This window comes from Synchiropus splendidus, chromosome 1, assembly GCF_027744825.2.
Source record: "Synchiropus splendidus isolate RoL2022-P1 chromosome 1, RoL_Sspl_1.0, whole genome shotgun sequence".
In the NCBI taxonomy this organism is placed as follows: Eukaryota; Metazoa; Chordata; class Actinopteri; order Syngnathiformes; family Callionymidae; genus Synchiropus; species Synchiropus splendidus.
The window spans coordinates 26984562-26997138 of record NC_071334.1 but is presented as its reverse complement, the minus strand read 5'-3'; the positions used below and the strand labels follow the sequence as shown (position 1 = coordinate 26997138).

Genomic DNA, 12577 nt, shown 5'->3' with positions numbered 1-12577 from the left:
GTAGATCATAAAAAAGGACAGTAAAATATTCTTGAGCCTTTCATCACTCATAACATTGTTTTCGTTTGTTATTTAGGGTCGTAGAAAGTTAGGTTACTCTACCTTAGAATCCTGTCACTAAATGGTGGTCATAAAAAGTAATGGTCATGCTGGAGCTCTAAAGTTGGTCTGGTGGGTGTGCCAATATTTGAATGAGTCCACCCATTCATTGTCAGGATTTTTCAATCTGACTCAACGTCTCGTTTCACTCTCTGAATCTATTCATGTTTAAAGTAATATTATACAATTAAGTCATATGTTGGACCACTAGCAACACAAAAACTCATTGCAGAAGACAATCATCTCTGATGATCATAATGCTGTCTTTATTTACATATTAAAAAGGCGGCCTGATGCACTTAGAAAAGACTTCACATTTCACAATGAATCCATGTGTGCAGTGATACATGACATAATAGCAAAAGCTATCAGTGAAGAAAATCACAGGTTAGGATTACGATTGAATTGGAAAGTATATTTCAGTTTTTGTAATTGAATGAAGGAATTCAAACATCTGCCAAAAGCTACCATATTACTTTACCAAATATATCAAAACATGTCATGTCATGAGTGGAGTGGATGTCATTACCAAAACATGCAGACTGAGTGAGATTGCGCTGATGGAGAGAAGGTTTAAAAACCTCACTTCCGCGCATTATATAGCAAAGGCCTTGCTCATCACTGGAGCACTTCCACCCTGATGTTGATGACACTTTCTCTTGTGTTATCATTTGAGGTACACGTATTAGATGTCGAATTAGCACAGCTGAACCGTGGAGTCCACCCAGCCGAGCCTAAATCCAGGGTAGACTGGCTCAGTGAAGTTGGCATTTAAGGTAGCGAGGAGAGTCAGTGTGTCTCCGCGGACCTCAAAGAAGGACAGTGCACCTGCATGCCAGTCCAGGAAGACTCCTATTTTATCACTATGAGGGTTGACGGTCAATGCAGTGCTGGCGCCATTGTGGAAGGTCTTGTAGCCGCCTTCGTGACAGCTCAGAGCCCAGGAGTCGTCGTTCTGTCCCAGCCAAGCATCATGACCTTCTCCTTCGCGGCTCATCTTCCTGTAGGCTACAGCAATGAGCACTCGTCCACACCACTTGATCTCCCAATAGCAGCGTCGGGCCAGTTCCTCCCTGCACAACACCTGGGTGTAAAAGTCAAACCTCTGTGGACTGTGTGGATATGGCTGTGTAACACCCCGTGAGGCTTTTCTGTATCCCTCAGCCAAAGAAATGTCAGGATGGGCTGTATCTGGGTCCAGGGAAAGTTGAGTTGCATCTGAAATTAAAATGAAAATGAGTCTCTCTATAAGGAGATGAAGTGAACTTGAGCGCAACACTCACATATCTTTGGACCAGGATGAATTCTTGATTCGTTACACTCATCACAACTAAATAGAACATAAAGAAAATGGTGTTGAGAATTTTGCATTCCTCTGATAACTTGAGCCTTGAACTGTGGCGTCATACGCTTGTGAATTCTTTTGGCTGATGGGAAGGATGCTGAAAATGAAGCACCTGAATTTCTCCAGCGAGCACAATGGGTCAGCGCACAGCGTGGACAGCAGTCTCACTCCTGACTCCCCTGGGTGGTTGTAGCTCAGGTCCAGTTCTCTGAGACGGGCCGAGTTCAGAGCAGATGCTAAAAATGTGCATCCCACTTCTGTCACCCGACAAAGACACAGACTGGAGGAGAAAAGGTCAGATTAGACTGTAGTGCTGACACAGCTGCATGTTGTCGAGGGCCTCTGAACAGGATGAAATAAGGTATGGTCCATGGTTAGTTTCATCTTATTTTTGGCAGTTGCTTCAACAGATACAATTGTTCTTCTGGTCGGAAGGGTGCAACAGTCATTCTGACCACACTGTTGAGCAACGTTTCATAAAAATTCTCCTGATAAAATATTAAATAGTGTCTGTCATCTTCACATCACGTATCCTCTCCTAATATTTACAACCTGCTGTTTACTGCAAACTGAAGGAGAATGGGCAACACTTACACTAGCACTTCTAGTTTACAGTGAGGACTCGTGAGCCCGACTGAGAGCTTTCTGACACCCAAGTCCTGAAAGTTGTTGTCACTCAGGTCCAAAACCTTGAGTTGAAACAACTCTGTGTGGAGAAGTTCTGCCAAATCATCAGCGCTGGTCTCTGAGAGGCCGCAGCTCCGCAATCTGGACACACAGAGGAACAGAGGTCAAAAGACACATTGACTAACAAGTCAGGAACATCTTCTCCTGGTGCATTCATCTACTGTATATCACAAGTGAAAAGTCTCAAAGCTGCCATGTGTTCAGATGATGATGATTCCTCTCCACCTCAGCGTCTGCAGTCGGCTGCCCTTCATGCCTTCGGACAGCCGTTTGAAGCCTGCATCGGTCAGCATGTTGTCACTCAGGTCCAGCTCTCGAAGCTTGGAAGTGCCCATGATACTGGCAAGAGGCTCACAGCAGCACGCAGTGAGGTGGCAGCCGTCCAGCCTGAAAAAGAGCATGTTGAATGAAGAGTAGTTCAGAGGAGGAAGCAGTTACCGATCTTAACTGCGTCTTCCACTGCGATTACCACCACTCACCGTGTCTGGTCAGAAGACAGAACAAAACCTTTCTACCCGAGAAAGTAGGTCCATTTTGTTTGCATAAGAGGGTCATCCTGGAATCACTGCAACCCTGCAATTTGTCTTGCGTATTTATCAGTGGAAGTTCGTCCCCCCATAATGTCTCTACGGCCTAAAGTGTTGAGGGTGTCTGTCTGTTCTATTTGGTCACACAAACAGATCCAGAGTTTGCCTGGACACTGAGTGATAGTGATCACGGGGAACATCAGCAGGCGGCGGAGGGATTGAAAACACTGCTCATCAAAACGAAGGTGCCATTACCACTTACTTTGCCACCTGGGCCGTCTTGAGCACCGGCAGCAGCTTCAGGAGACCCTCCTCCGACCTGCCGTAGTCCTTCAGCACAAACACGCTCAGCTCCTTGGTTGATGTCAGCAGTACAAACACCAAAGAAGCCCACTGAGTGGGAGACAGCGAGGTGCTGCTCAGACTTCCCACCTTGATGATGCTCTTGATCTCCTCCTCCAGCGACTGGTCATTCATCTCATTGAGTCCGTAAAGGAGGTTGAGGCTTCGGTCTGGGGAGGGACTGGAATGGATCTTTCCCTTGATGTGCTCGATGACTTGCGAGCGTGTTTTTGGTTTGCTTCTGTTGCTGGCCATCAGAGGTTCCAGCAACGCCTGGTTGGCCTCCAGAGATAACCCCAAAAGGAAGCGAAGGAAGAGATCAAAACGGCCATCCTCACAGTGCAACGCCTTTTCCACCGCTTCCTTGTAGAGGATGATCTCTGAAGAGTCCCTGGAGAGCCCCATGAGGCGCCTTCTGACTGAAGACTTCTTCACCAACACGTTCTTGTTCTCGTTGTGGAAGGTGAGAAAAACATATAGTGCAGCAAAGAACTCCTGGATACTTAAATGCACAAAGCAGAATGTCTTCTCGCCAAGCAGCACCATCTTCTCATTGAATATCTGAGTGTAGAGGCCTGACAGGGCTGAAGCACGCGCTACCTCAATGCCATTCCGACTGAGGTCTTGCTCGTAGAATATCATCTGACCGTTCTTCAGCCCTTCGAAGGCCAGTTTACCCAACGTGATGAGATTTTCTCTCAGACTCTCTGAGGTTGATGCCCGCCTCAGAGACGGTCTCTTCCTCACGCCATTGACGTAAATGGACAGGAAATGTATGTACATCTGTGTGAGGGTCCTGGGCGTGTTTTGACCATCTGCTGTGGTCAATTTATGTTTCAGAACCCTTGCAGCCATCAAACAGAAGATCGGTATGTGGCACATGATGTGAAGGCTCCTGATAGACTTCACATGAGCAACAATCCTGTCTGCCAGGTCCATGTCTGCAATTTTACGGTGGAAGTACTTCACCTTCTGCTCATCGGTGAAGCCCCTCACCTCTGTCACAAGATCAATGCTCTCCTGCGGGACTTGGCTGAAAGCCGCCGGGCGGGTGGTGATCCATAACTTGGTCTCTGGAAGCATCTTCCCCCGGATGAGATTGACCAGGATCAAAGCTGCTGTGGATGGCTGGGTCACATCAGAGACGATCTCACCGTTTTCAAAGTCCAAAGGCAGACAACTCTCGTCGAGGCCATCCAGGATGATCAGGACCTTGCATAAGTCCGTATTCTCAAAGATTCCAGATTCTTTGGTTTCGGGGAAGATGCAGGAAACCATGTCCACGAAACTACATTCCTTCTTTAACAGATTCAGCTCCCGAAAACAGAGCGGGATGACAAACTTCAGGTGGAGGTTTGCTCTCTCCTCCGCCCAGTCCAACGTGAACTTGTGAACAAGAACGGTTTTCCCGATGCCAGCCACTCCCCTGGTGACCACTGTTCTAGTCTGGCTGTCTGTAAAGAGGTCGCTGCAGCGGATGGACTTCTCAGGCTCCAAGTGCACCCGCCTCGATGTTGCCTCGATCTGCCTGATTTCATGCTCCTTGTTGACGTCACAGCTTTCCCCCTCAGTGATGAAGAGCTCGGTGTAGATCTCGTGGAGGGCGGTTCTGTCAGTTGTGCCGCACAGACTCTCATTCAAATGGCTGAAAAGTCTTTTGAAATGAGCTTTCAGCCTCTTCTGGCACTCGTCACCCAAAGAACTGCAGTGGTAGTTTGGGGCCCTTTTTGACTCACTTTCATGTGCAGGAACCTCAAAACCATGTTTATCATTCGCGGACCCTGAAAGATGACAAAAAGTCAGTGTTGTTTCTTATTCTTCTGTCTACAAACTGTAGTGTTGGGTGTTTGCCTTTGATTGTTGTGTCTATGGTTACGCTCCCAAATTGACAGTCGACGAAGACAGGAGCTGCAATATTCCCGCCAGTCTGTGCCGAGAATGTGGGAGTGAAGCTGCCAATCACGCTGTGAAAGGAGGAGGCTGAAAGAGAGACTTTTGATAGGTATTTTAAATCCACATAATGTAAAGATGAACACTGCCTGTGGTAGATGGTGGAAGTACCTGAGATTTTTTTGCAAGGCTCAGCCTTCTTGTCTGTTGCTACACTTCCTGTCTACGCTCCAAAATTACCCCACTGGGGAAAGCCTTTCGTAACATTGTAACAAGAACTCTATATATGCCTCTATCACAGTTATTACTATCATAACATTTGCTATTTATCTGGATTCAAAATAAATTAAGCGATACATTTACGAACATTGAAATTATGAGAATTCAATCCTTTATTTATTGTCTGACTTCTGTTTCACCACCTGAGGTTTAGACCACAACATGAGCTCAGTGTTTATTTGGATGTTTATATGGGACGGAGTACAAAGACAGCCTCTCAAAACTGCCCAACATTAAACTTGACCTAAATTTCATAAGAGGACGTTCTTACCTTTTAAGTCTCCCTGGGTTTTTCCTGCATCGCATGGCCCCTCCATCTTCTTCAACTCATCATCTTCAGAGCCTGCATGACCTCGACTGTTCCTCACACTGAACCGTCATCATCCTGTGTTTGACTTCCAGCAACGTAAGCATGTTCGTTCACGCCTGTCTCCCACAGCGTCTCAAGTAATGAGTGAGATTTTCTCACACTTCTCAGACTTCCTTCCTGAGACATGACCAAAACAGGAAGTTATAGCTTTCGTTTTTTCACTTGCACTCATCATAACTATCAGTTTCCTGTCATTCAATTTCCCTGAATTATTTTACATTTTTACACCGGTGCCATTGAATTAAAACCAAAGCAATGACTATGGAGAATGAGTTGAAATCGAACACATATTTATATTGAATTGATTGACGAGCTGACCAGCTTGAAGGAAACTCAAGTGAGAGGGAATGAGAGAGAGAAAGACAGCACAGCTTGAAATGAACAAATGGCCGCACCTGAGTCTCGGACATGTATATACTTACTAACTGCTATGGTGTCCAGAACTGACGCAGTCAGAATTAAGCACAACAAATTTCCTCCGTTTGAGATACTGGTTGGCCATCAATGTAGTTACAGCCTTCTTCCACTGACTTGAACCACTGTTTTATGCCTATGAAAATGTGATTCAAAGCCACGTCGGACCAAAGGGTTTACTGTAAAAAGATTCACTGTACGGTCCCAGTCGTAAAGCCTGACATCACTTCCTTGTACATACTACCTTGCCCTAAGATCCTCAGGAGCATAGTCCGAAGGTGAATTACTTTGATATGTTTCACAATACCCATAGTGATTTACACAACCCAAACATTCTTTCATACCACATTCATGAGTGCTGGTAAATGTGCAACAAACTGCTCCTCCGACCACCACGGTGCACATTGATACGCACAAAGCACGGTGGGGGAGGAGTCCTTCCCACGGACATTACAACAGTGACCGGGACTGGATGAGATTTGACCTGCCGACCCTACGATTACCAGAATATGTGTATAGTGCCTTGATAAAGAACTCACCCCCATTGCTTTGGTCCAATGGAGCACTTGAAGGCACGTTTTGAGTTCAAACCCATGCAAGTAGGAGACTCCCAAAATGCATGGATGAAGATGGTCAGGTCAGACAGTAATTTTGGCCATCGAGGATCGCTGCGGCACATACAACACCTCTCATCACCCAAAAAGCATCCCCCCACAGAAGAGCATGCTGGAGGCTGCACCAAGCTGTGTTGATGGTTTCCAGCTCCAGATACTGAGAAAATGATCCATGGAAGATGTCAATAATAAGGATGCTTTTTAGCACAACCTGAACCAGTCGGTGATTTGAGAATAGCACAAAGGTTCACCTTCCGGCAGGACAATGAGCCCAAGCAAACTGCTAAAGCACTGCTAAGTGTCGGAGTGGCCAAACACCAGGCCTCAATCCAATTGAAAATATGTGGTTAGATTTAAAGTTAGCTGTACACAAGGGCAAGAAACGAGCCTTGAAGAAGCTGGAGCAGTGTTCTCTCAGGAGAATACCAGGCAAGCTCGGAGACTTCAGTTGTGATTACTACAAAAGATGGCTCTCCAAAGTACTGACAACAGCCACAAATGATGTAGCCTCTTTACTGCTGCTAATGGGTAGTTTAATGGAAGCATAGAAAGTTGCATTTGCTGGGAATTTCTCAATGACTTCAGCATCACCCTAAGAAGTGTCTGTTCCAGAGTTCCTCATTCCCAAGCTTCACAGAAGTTCAAAACTCCCTGGTTAGGCAAGAATGATACCTGGGTGAAAAGCAATCGCACATCTCCTCCAGCACATGAGAAATTTGCGTCACCAAAACTGAATTTGCAACTCCCAGGATGGCAGTGGATGGAAGCGCCTTCTTCCTCCTCTGGTTGGCTAGAACAGCTCTCCTCTGTTTGGCAAGTATTTTATGATAAGTTGTCAATTCTTCTGCAAAATAACTCAATTATAAATTGGTTAATGTTGAGGTCCGGCACCTGTAGAATCTATCGCACTAAATCTAAGCACAATTCAGTCATCATTTAACAGTATTACCTCAAAGAGTCATACATATATTGTATAAACTGAATACCATAAAATAGAATAAGAAGTTTTTCTCTCCTAAAAACAGTTTAAACTGAGAAGATATTGTCTCTTCTGCCTGACCTGTACCTGGAGCTTAATGAGATGGGCAATAATGGCAAAACAATTAACATATAAAGACGAACTTCCCAGTTTCGAGATCCCAGACGGTGCAGTTATGATATTTCATCAGAGGGTGGCGACAAAGACCAGATCTGCTCACCGCGTCAGGGCTCTTCGGCAACATAATCGACGTCATATGAAATTTCCGAAACTGACCCTATTTGATCAGAAGGCAAATTTGATATAAGCTTTTATATGTAATATTCATATGCAATTACACATATGTGTATTATTTTTTAATGGGCATGCAATTGATAACCATGACGCTTGGCATATATTTTTAGTTTTTTATAGTATTGAAAAAATAGTATTGTATTTCTCCGCATCACTTTATGGCAAATTATTAATAATAATAATAATAATAATAATAATAATAATAATAATAATAATTGCATACACATGCTGACATCTTGTCCTGGACTGGTCCAATGGTTTGAATGCCTCAGTCACTCATCAATTTTCTCTTTGCCTTGGTTCGAGAATTTTTATTTATTTATTATGATGGCAGATTTGGCCACTCCTGGGTGTCCTCTCTGAATATTGCTTTGCAGTCAAATAAAAGGAAAACCAACGCCTACTCATGCTTCACAACCCACGTTGCTCAAACAAAACCGCTGCACTAACATCACATTTTGAAACAATATCAGTTTCTCAACTTCACGACACAATCTGGAACAAAAAATAAAGACATAAAAAGGAAAAAAGAGAACGGCACTGTTAGTCGCTCAGTTCAGATTATTTCCTTTAGGAACTGTATCTGACTAAAAAAGGGTTGGGGGGACATCATGACTCAACTGATCCACCCTCCCACATCGGATGATGCAACTGATAACCCACATTAATCACCACAAAGTAAAAAGTCAAATAAATCTACTGTAGCCTGGAATGTGTAGCAGACTCATGTGAGGTTTAGCATAATAATGCCATAATTTGTCATTATCATTCTCCCTGTCCTTCTAATATTGAAAACAATATTCTAAAAGTTGACTCTACCCTATTTTTGTGGCAGGAAAAGAGGACGCCATTTCTGATCTGAGAGACTTTGCTAATCTAAAGGCATCAGACCTCAGACTCTCAAATACAAGTACGGTAAATGGGACCTGGTTGACTAGCTTATTATACATTTTCAAAATTTCCAAATAATGCAGAAAAAATATTTATTGTCTCGTATTTGTTAGGTGAACATTGAGAATCTGCTGAGATCTCATCATCTTATCAAGCCTGACTTCTGTCGGTGAAGTGTCTGCATTATTGCATTTGATTCATATGCAGAAAGGTAGTTTCAATATGTATTGAATGTATTTGACTGGAGTACTGTACTGAAGACATTGATTTGTGAAAAGATGACCAACATTGATATGTAGCGTTGGAAATAGAAAGTCCTGTCTGAAAACCAGAAACAGAATGTAAGTAATCCTGAGTACTTGCACTCAAATTGTACACAGAGACGATGACCTTTCTGTTGTTGCTTGTAATATATGCATACATTTATTGCATACTGTTTCACCTGTGAAACACTTTTTCTTATAAAATAAATCTATTAATTTGTTTCCCTAATTTCCTAATTGTATTAACAGAAACAAATATACAGTAACCTCATGTGGTCCCTTGAGGTTCCCACCAACAATTTGTAGTTCTACACCCGACTCTGCATCAGTAAGAAAACTACCTAAAAGCTACTACCTAAAAATGACATTCCCTACTGTCAGTTGTTAGCATGACAAAATGGGAACCTCATAGATGAAGGTGTCTCTCAGCCGGCAGGTATTCCAAATAAAAGCGTGCTGAGGAACATTACCCGACAGAATGTGAGCACACTTTCTTCACTGGATGCTGATTTCAGCGAAACCAGCCCACTTTCTTTTCTCTTGGCCTCCTGTGCTCTAACTCCTCTTCCCTCCTCTGCTCCTCTGTCTGTCATAAGGCGGGCAAAGCGCAGTGTGTGGTTGGTGTGAGATAACAAAGGCTGAGGAGTTCACCATTATATAACTTGTGTGGAGGCTGATGATGTGGAGGAAGAGAAGGAGAGGCTGCAGCAGGGTTAGCATGTAGGAAAGGCAGGGCAGCAGAGTGCCGGCAGCCCATGTTGCAGTGCTCCTTTGTCTTTGGCGAAAACACTTTCACATGCAACCTGCACAGAAATGCACTCGCAGCCTCTGTAATAGCACCAAACATGCACCCTCAGGACCACTAACTCTCAAGTTTTAGAGATCCCTTCAGCCCCACCTGCCTCTTCTGCGATGGCCTCCCACTCATGCCACATTAAACATTTAGTGAGGCACTCTGGGTCTGTGTGACACCATCTTTTAGCTGCTGCAAGCTAACAGGCGGGTGGAAAGAAGCATAGGTGGGAACCTGATCCAGCATGTTTATGGCAAACGGTTTTAACATTTAATCACAGGTCAACATTAGATATTGCCGGCGAAGCTCAGTGCCTCCTTTGAAAAGCGACTTTTAATCATGTTTAGAAATAGGAATAGTTGACCGGCATGCGTTGTACAAACCTAATAGAATATTGATAAAAAAAGCAAACAGTAGATGGAACAAGCATGAGTGAGCAATGTATGCTGTATATTTTTGTGTGACTCAACTGTAACTGTTATCTATTTTCACAATATGTGTGTCATATTTCATAATATGCACATATTTCAACCATGTACATATACACATAAACACAGCATGTATTGCATATCATATTTCCTCATATTCATGTTTGAATGGCTTATATCACAAATGTAATTCATCTTATTGTCTAATTTATACATGATAATTATAGTGCTTGTAGAATAAACTATACATTTGTGGGGAAACACCATTTGTTTCTTCTTTAATCACTGATAAAGGTGAAAGAGAGATTTGGGGTATAGGACCTGCATCGATCGATAGTGATTTGTATGTGTGTGCCACAGCTCTGCTGCAGTGAGGCGAGACCCTGAGTGCTGTGTTTAGCCAGAGAAAGCGCATCTCCAACATTTCTCACTGTGAAGTTGGGATGCCGATTGTCAAACAACTGCATATTAGGTGCATTTGGTCACACAAATATTTATGGTTGATAATATCTTAATGAGTAAAGATGGGCTTTTTCCAAAAGCATGAAGTTTCTGTAATAAAATAAATGCTAGCATTTTGATATATGAAGTGACAAAAATATGTGAACGTGTTCTCCAAAAGTGAACAAAGTGGAAATTTCATTATTGCAAAGCACGTGGATGTTAATTTATTGTTTTGTTTTTCTCTTCGTTTTATTTGAAAGTGCACAGCAATAAATTGTATTGTAGCATTTAGTTTGAAAGTTTGAAGTCAATGTCTGATATTATAGAAATGCAGGAATTTGAAATAAACCATGCCATATATAGACTACTGTATATCATCATTGAACATCCTCCAAAAGCGGTTCCAGAATATAGATGTTGACAATGACGAGTCTGAGAAAAACAGATTGTTTGATTCAGTGGAAATAAGTGACTTCATCTGTCAGGCTAAGGTCCGTAGAAATCTCGCGAGACTTTCCCTACCTTACTACACACTCACACACACACATCATCCGCACTCCTCCTCTCCCCGGCCCCTCCCTCTCCGTCTCTGCTCGCCTCTCTTCTTCAGCCTCGCCTGCTTGTCAGATCGGTGCTCTTGTGTTGGAGGCTAGGCTACCCTCCACCCGGACCCCGTACCAGAGCCAGCAGCACCCCCCTCCCCAAAAGGCTCAGGCTCTCCTCTCCGCCGCTCCAGCCATGGCCACTACCGCTACGTCCACCCGATTCACCGACGAGTACCAACTGTACGAGGAGCTCGGGAAGTAAGCAGCAACACTCCGTGTGCATCGTGTTTGTCTTGTCGTTCCGTCCCCCACCCCCGCAGCCTCGCCTCACACGACTTCTGGCTGGGTATAGCGCCCTTTAGCTTGCCTTCACAAGCTCGAGCGCACCCCCGGTTCGTCAGCGGGTGTGTGGCACATCCGCTAGCATGTTCGGTCACTAGCCAGTGAGGCTACCACGCTGAGAGAGAGCGAGCGAGCGCCAGAGAGAGACATAAACTAGCCCTGTTAGCCCTCTGGCACTGCGTGATTCACTCGCTCATAGTGATGAATAGCGCGTACAAAGGCTGTTGAATTGGACAGTTGTTAGCCATTCGCTGTCTGCACGGCGGTGCTTTTCTGGTCTGCTGGACGCGCCTGGAGACGGTGACATGTCGCCGGCCCAGGGCTTTGACAGCTCGCTCGGCTCCGCGGTTCAGCGGCTGCGGTCGGTGGAGCTAACTAGGCCGACCACTTTCTTTTTTTCCTCCGAGCAGCTGCAGATGATTTGGTCTTGACTGACGTTACGTGCGACGCTGTCATTTAATAAGCGAGTCCGTGTTGCTTATTTCATATCTGGCTTCGGCAGCGACCGCATTGTCGCTGCGCCTCGCGCATTGATAGGTAATAACCCTGCGTTACCCATTCAGAATGCGACTTGGGCTTTTTACCATGTAAGAGGCGGTGACGGTTTTCTCGGTATTTTGATGACGACAGGAAATTCGGGCCAATGCCCCTCGGTGTCATCACCGTCGTCGCCATCCTCCTACTCACGGCTAGCATCATCATCACCACCATCATCATCGTCATCGTCAAACAACATCTGTTGGCCGAGTGTGATCACACCCCCAGTGTTTTTTCCCCCCCCAACCATCAAGAGATATTCTTCTTATAAAGATGCGCTGACATTCATTTGCAGCTGCCATTTCCACTCGCCGACTGATAATTGCCAGTAATCGATGGCACTGACTGCACAGCCGATGTACTCGCACACCCTGCTCATCCCCGTCAGTGCACATGGCCTGCTGGAGACCGGCCTCGGTTTCTTAATGCATTTGTGTTGCCGAATCAGAGGTTATTAATGTCTAGACTTTACTTCTGTCACCTCTGGTTTACTC

The 12577-nt window shown here is 44.6% G+C and overlaps 2 protein-coding genes across 22 annotated transcripts in view; one reads left to right on the top strand and one right to left on the bottom strand.

Annotated features, from left to right (window-relative positions):
- Positions 1–364: 364 nt before the first annotated feature.
- On the bottom strand, positions 365–9565 carry LOC128765621 (NLR family CARD domain-containing protein 3-like). 2 transcript variants are annotated; one of them, XM_053876475.1, is made up of 10 exons: positions 9465–9565; positions 5441–5656; positions 4852–4980; positions 3091–4781; positions 2921–2988; positions 2357–2518; positions 2039–2212; positions 1557–1724; positions 1383–1429; positions 365–1317 (listed from the first exon to the last, which is right to left on the bottom strand). In XM_053876475.1, exons 2-10 carry the CDS (start codon positions 5484–5486, stop codon positions 797–799), a joined length of 3006 nt encoding a protein of 1001 aa, XP_053732450.1. In that variant the 5' UTR covers positions 5487–5656; positions 9465–9565; the 3' UTR covers positions 365–796. The 2 variants fall into 2 exon arrangements, with proteins under 2 accessions (XP_053732450.1, XP_053732444.1); XM_053876469.1 differs by lacking the exon at positions 9465–9565 and having other exon boundaries at positions 2921–4781; positions 5441–5671.
- Positions 9566–11246: 1681 nt separating this feature from the next.
- Positions 11247–12577, top strand: part of LOC128752735 (calcium/calmodulin-dependent protein kinase type II subunit gamma-like) — a 36024-nt gene continuing 34693 nt past the window's right edge. For 13 of the 20 annotated variants that reach the window (XM_053854284.1, XM_053854277.1, XM_053854281.1 and 10 more), the window contains exon 1: positions 11247–11462. In XM_053854284.1, the coding sequence (XP_053710259.1) occupies positions 11398–11462 (65 nt within the window). In that variant the 5' untranslated portion in view covers positions 11247–11397. The remainder of the gene's footprint in view (positions 11463–12577) is intronic. The other 7 variants (XM_053854288.1, XM_053854287.1, XM_053854286.1 and 4 more) reach the window with 2 other exon arrangements.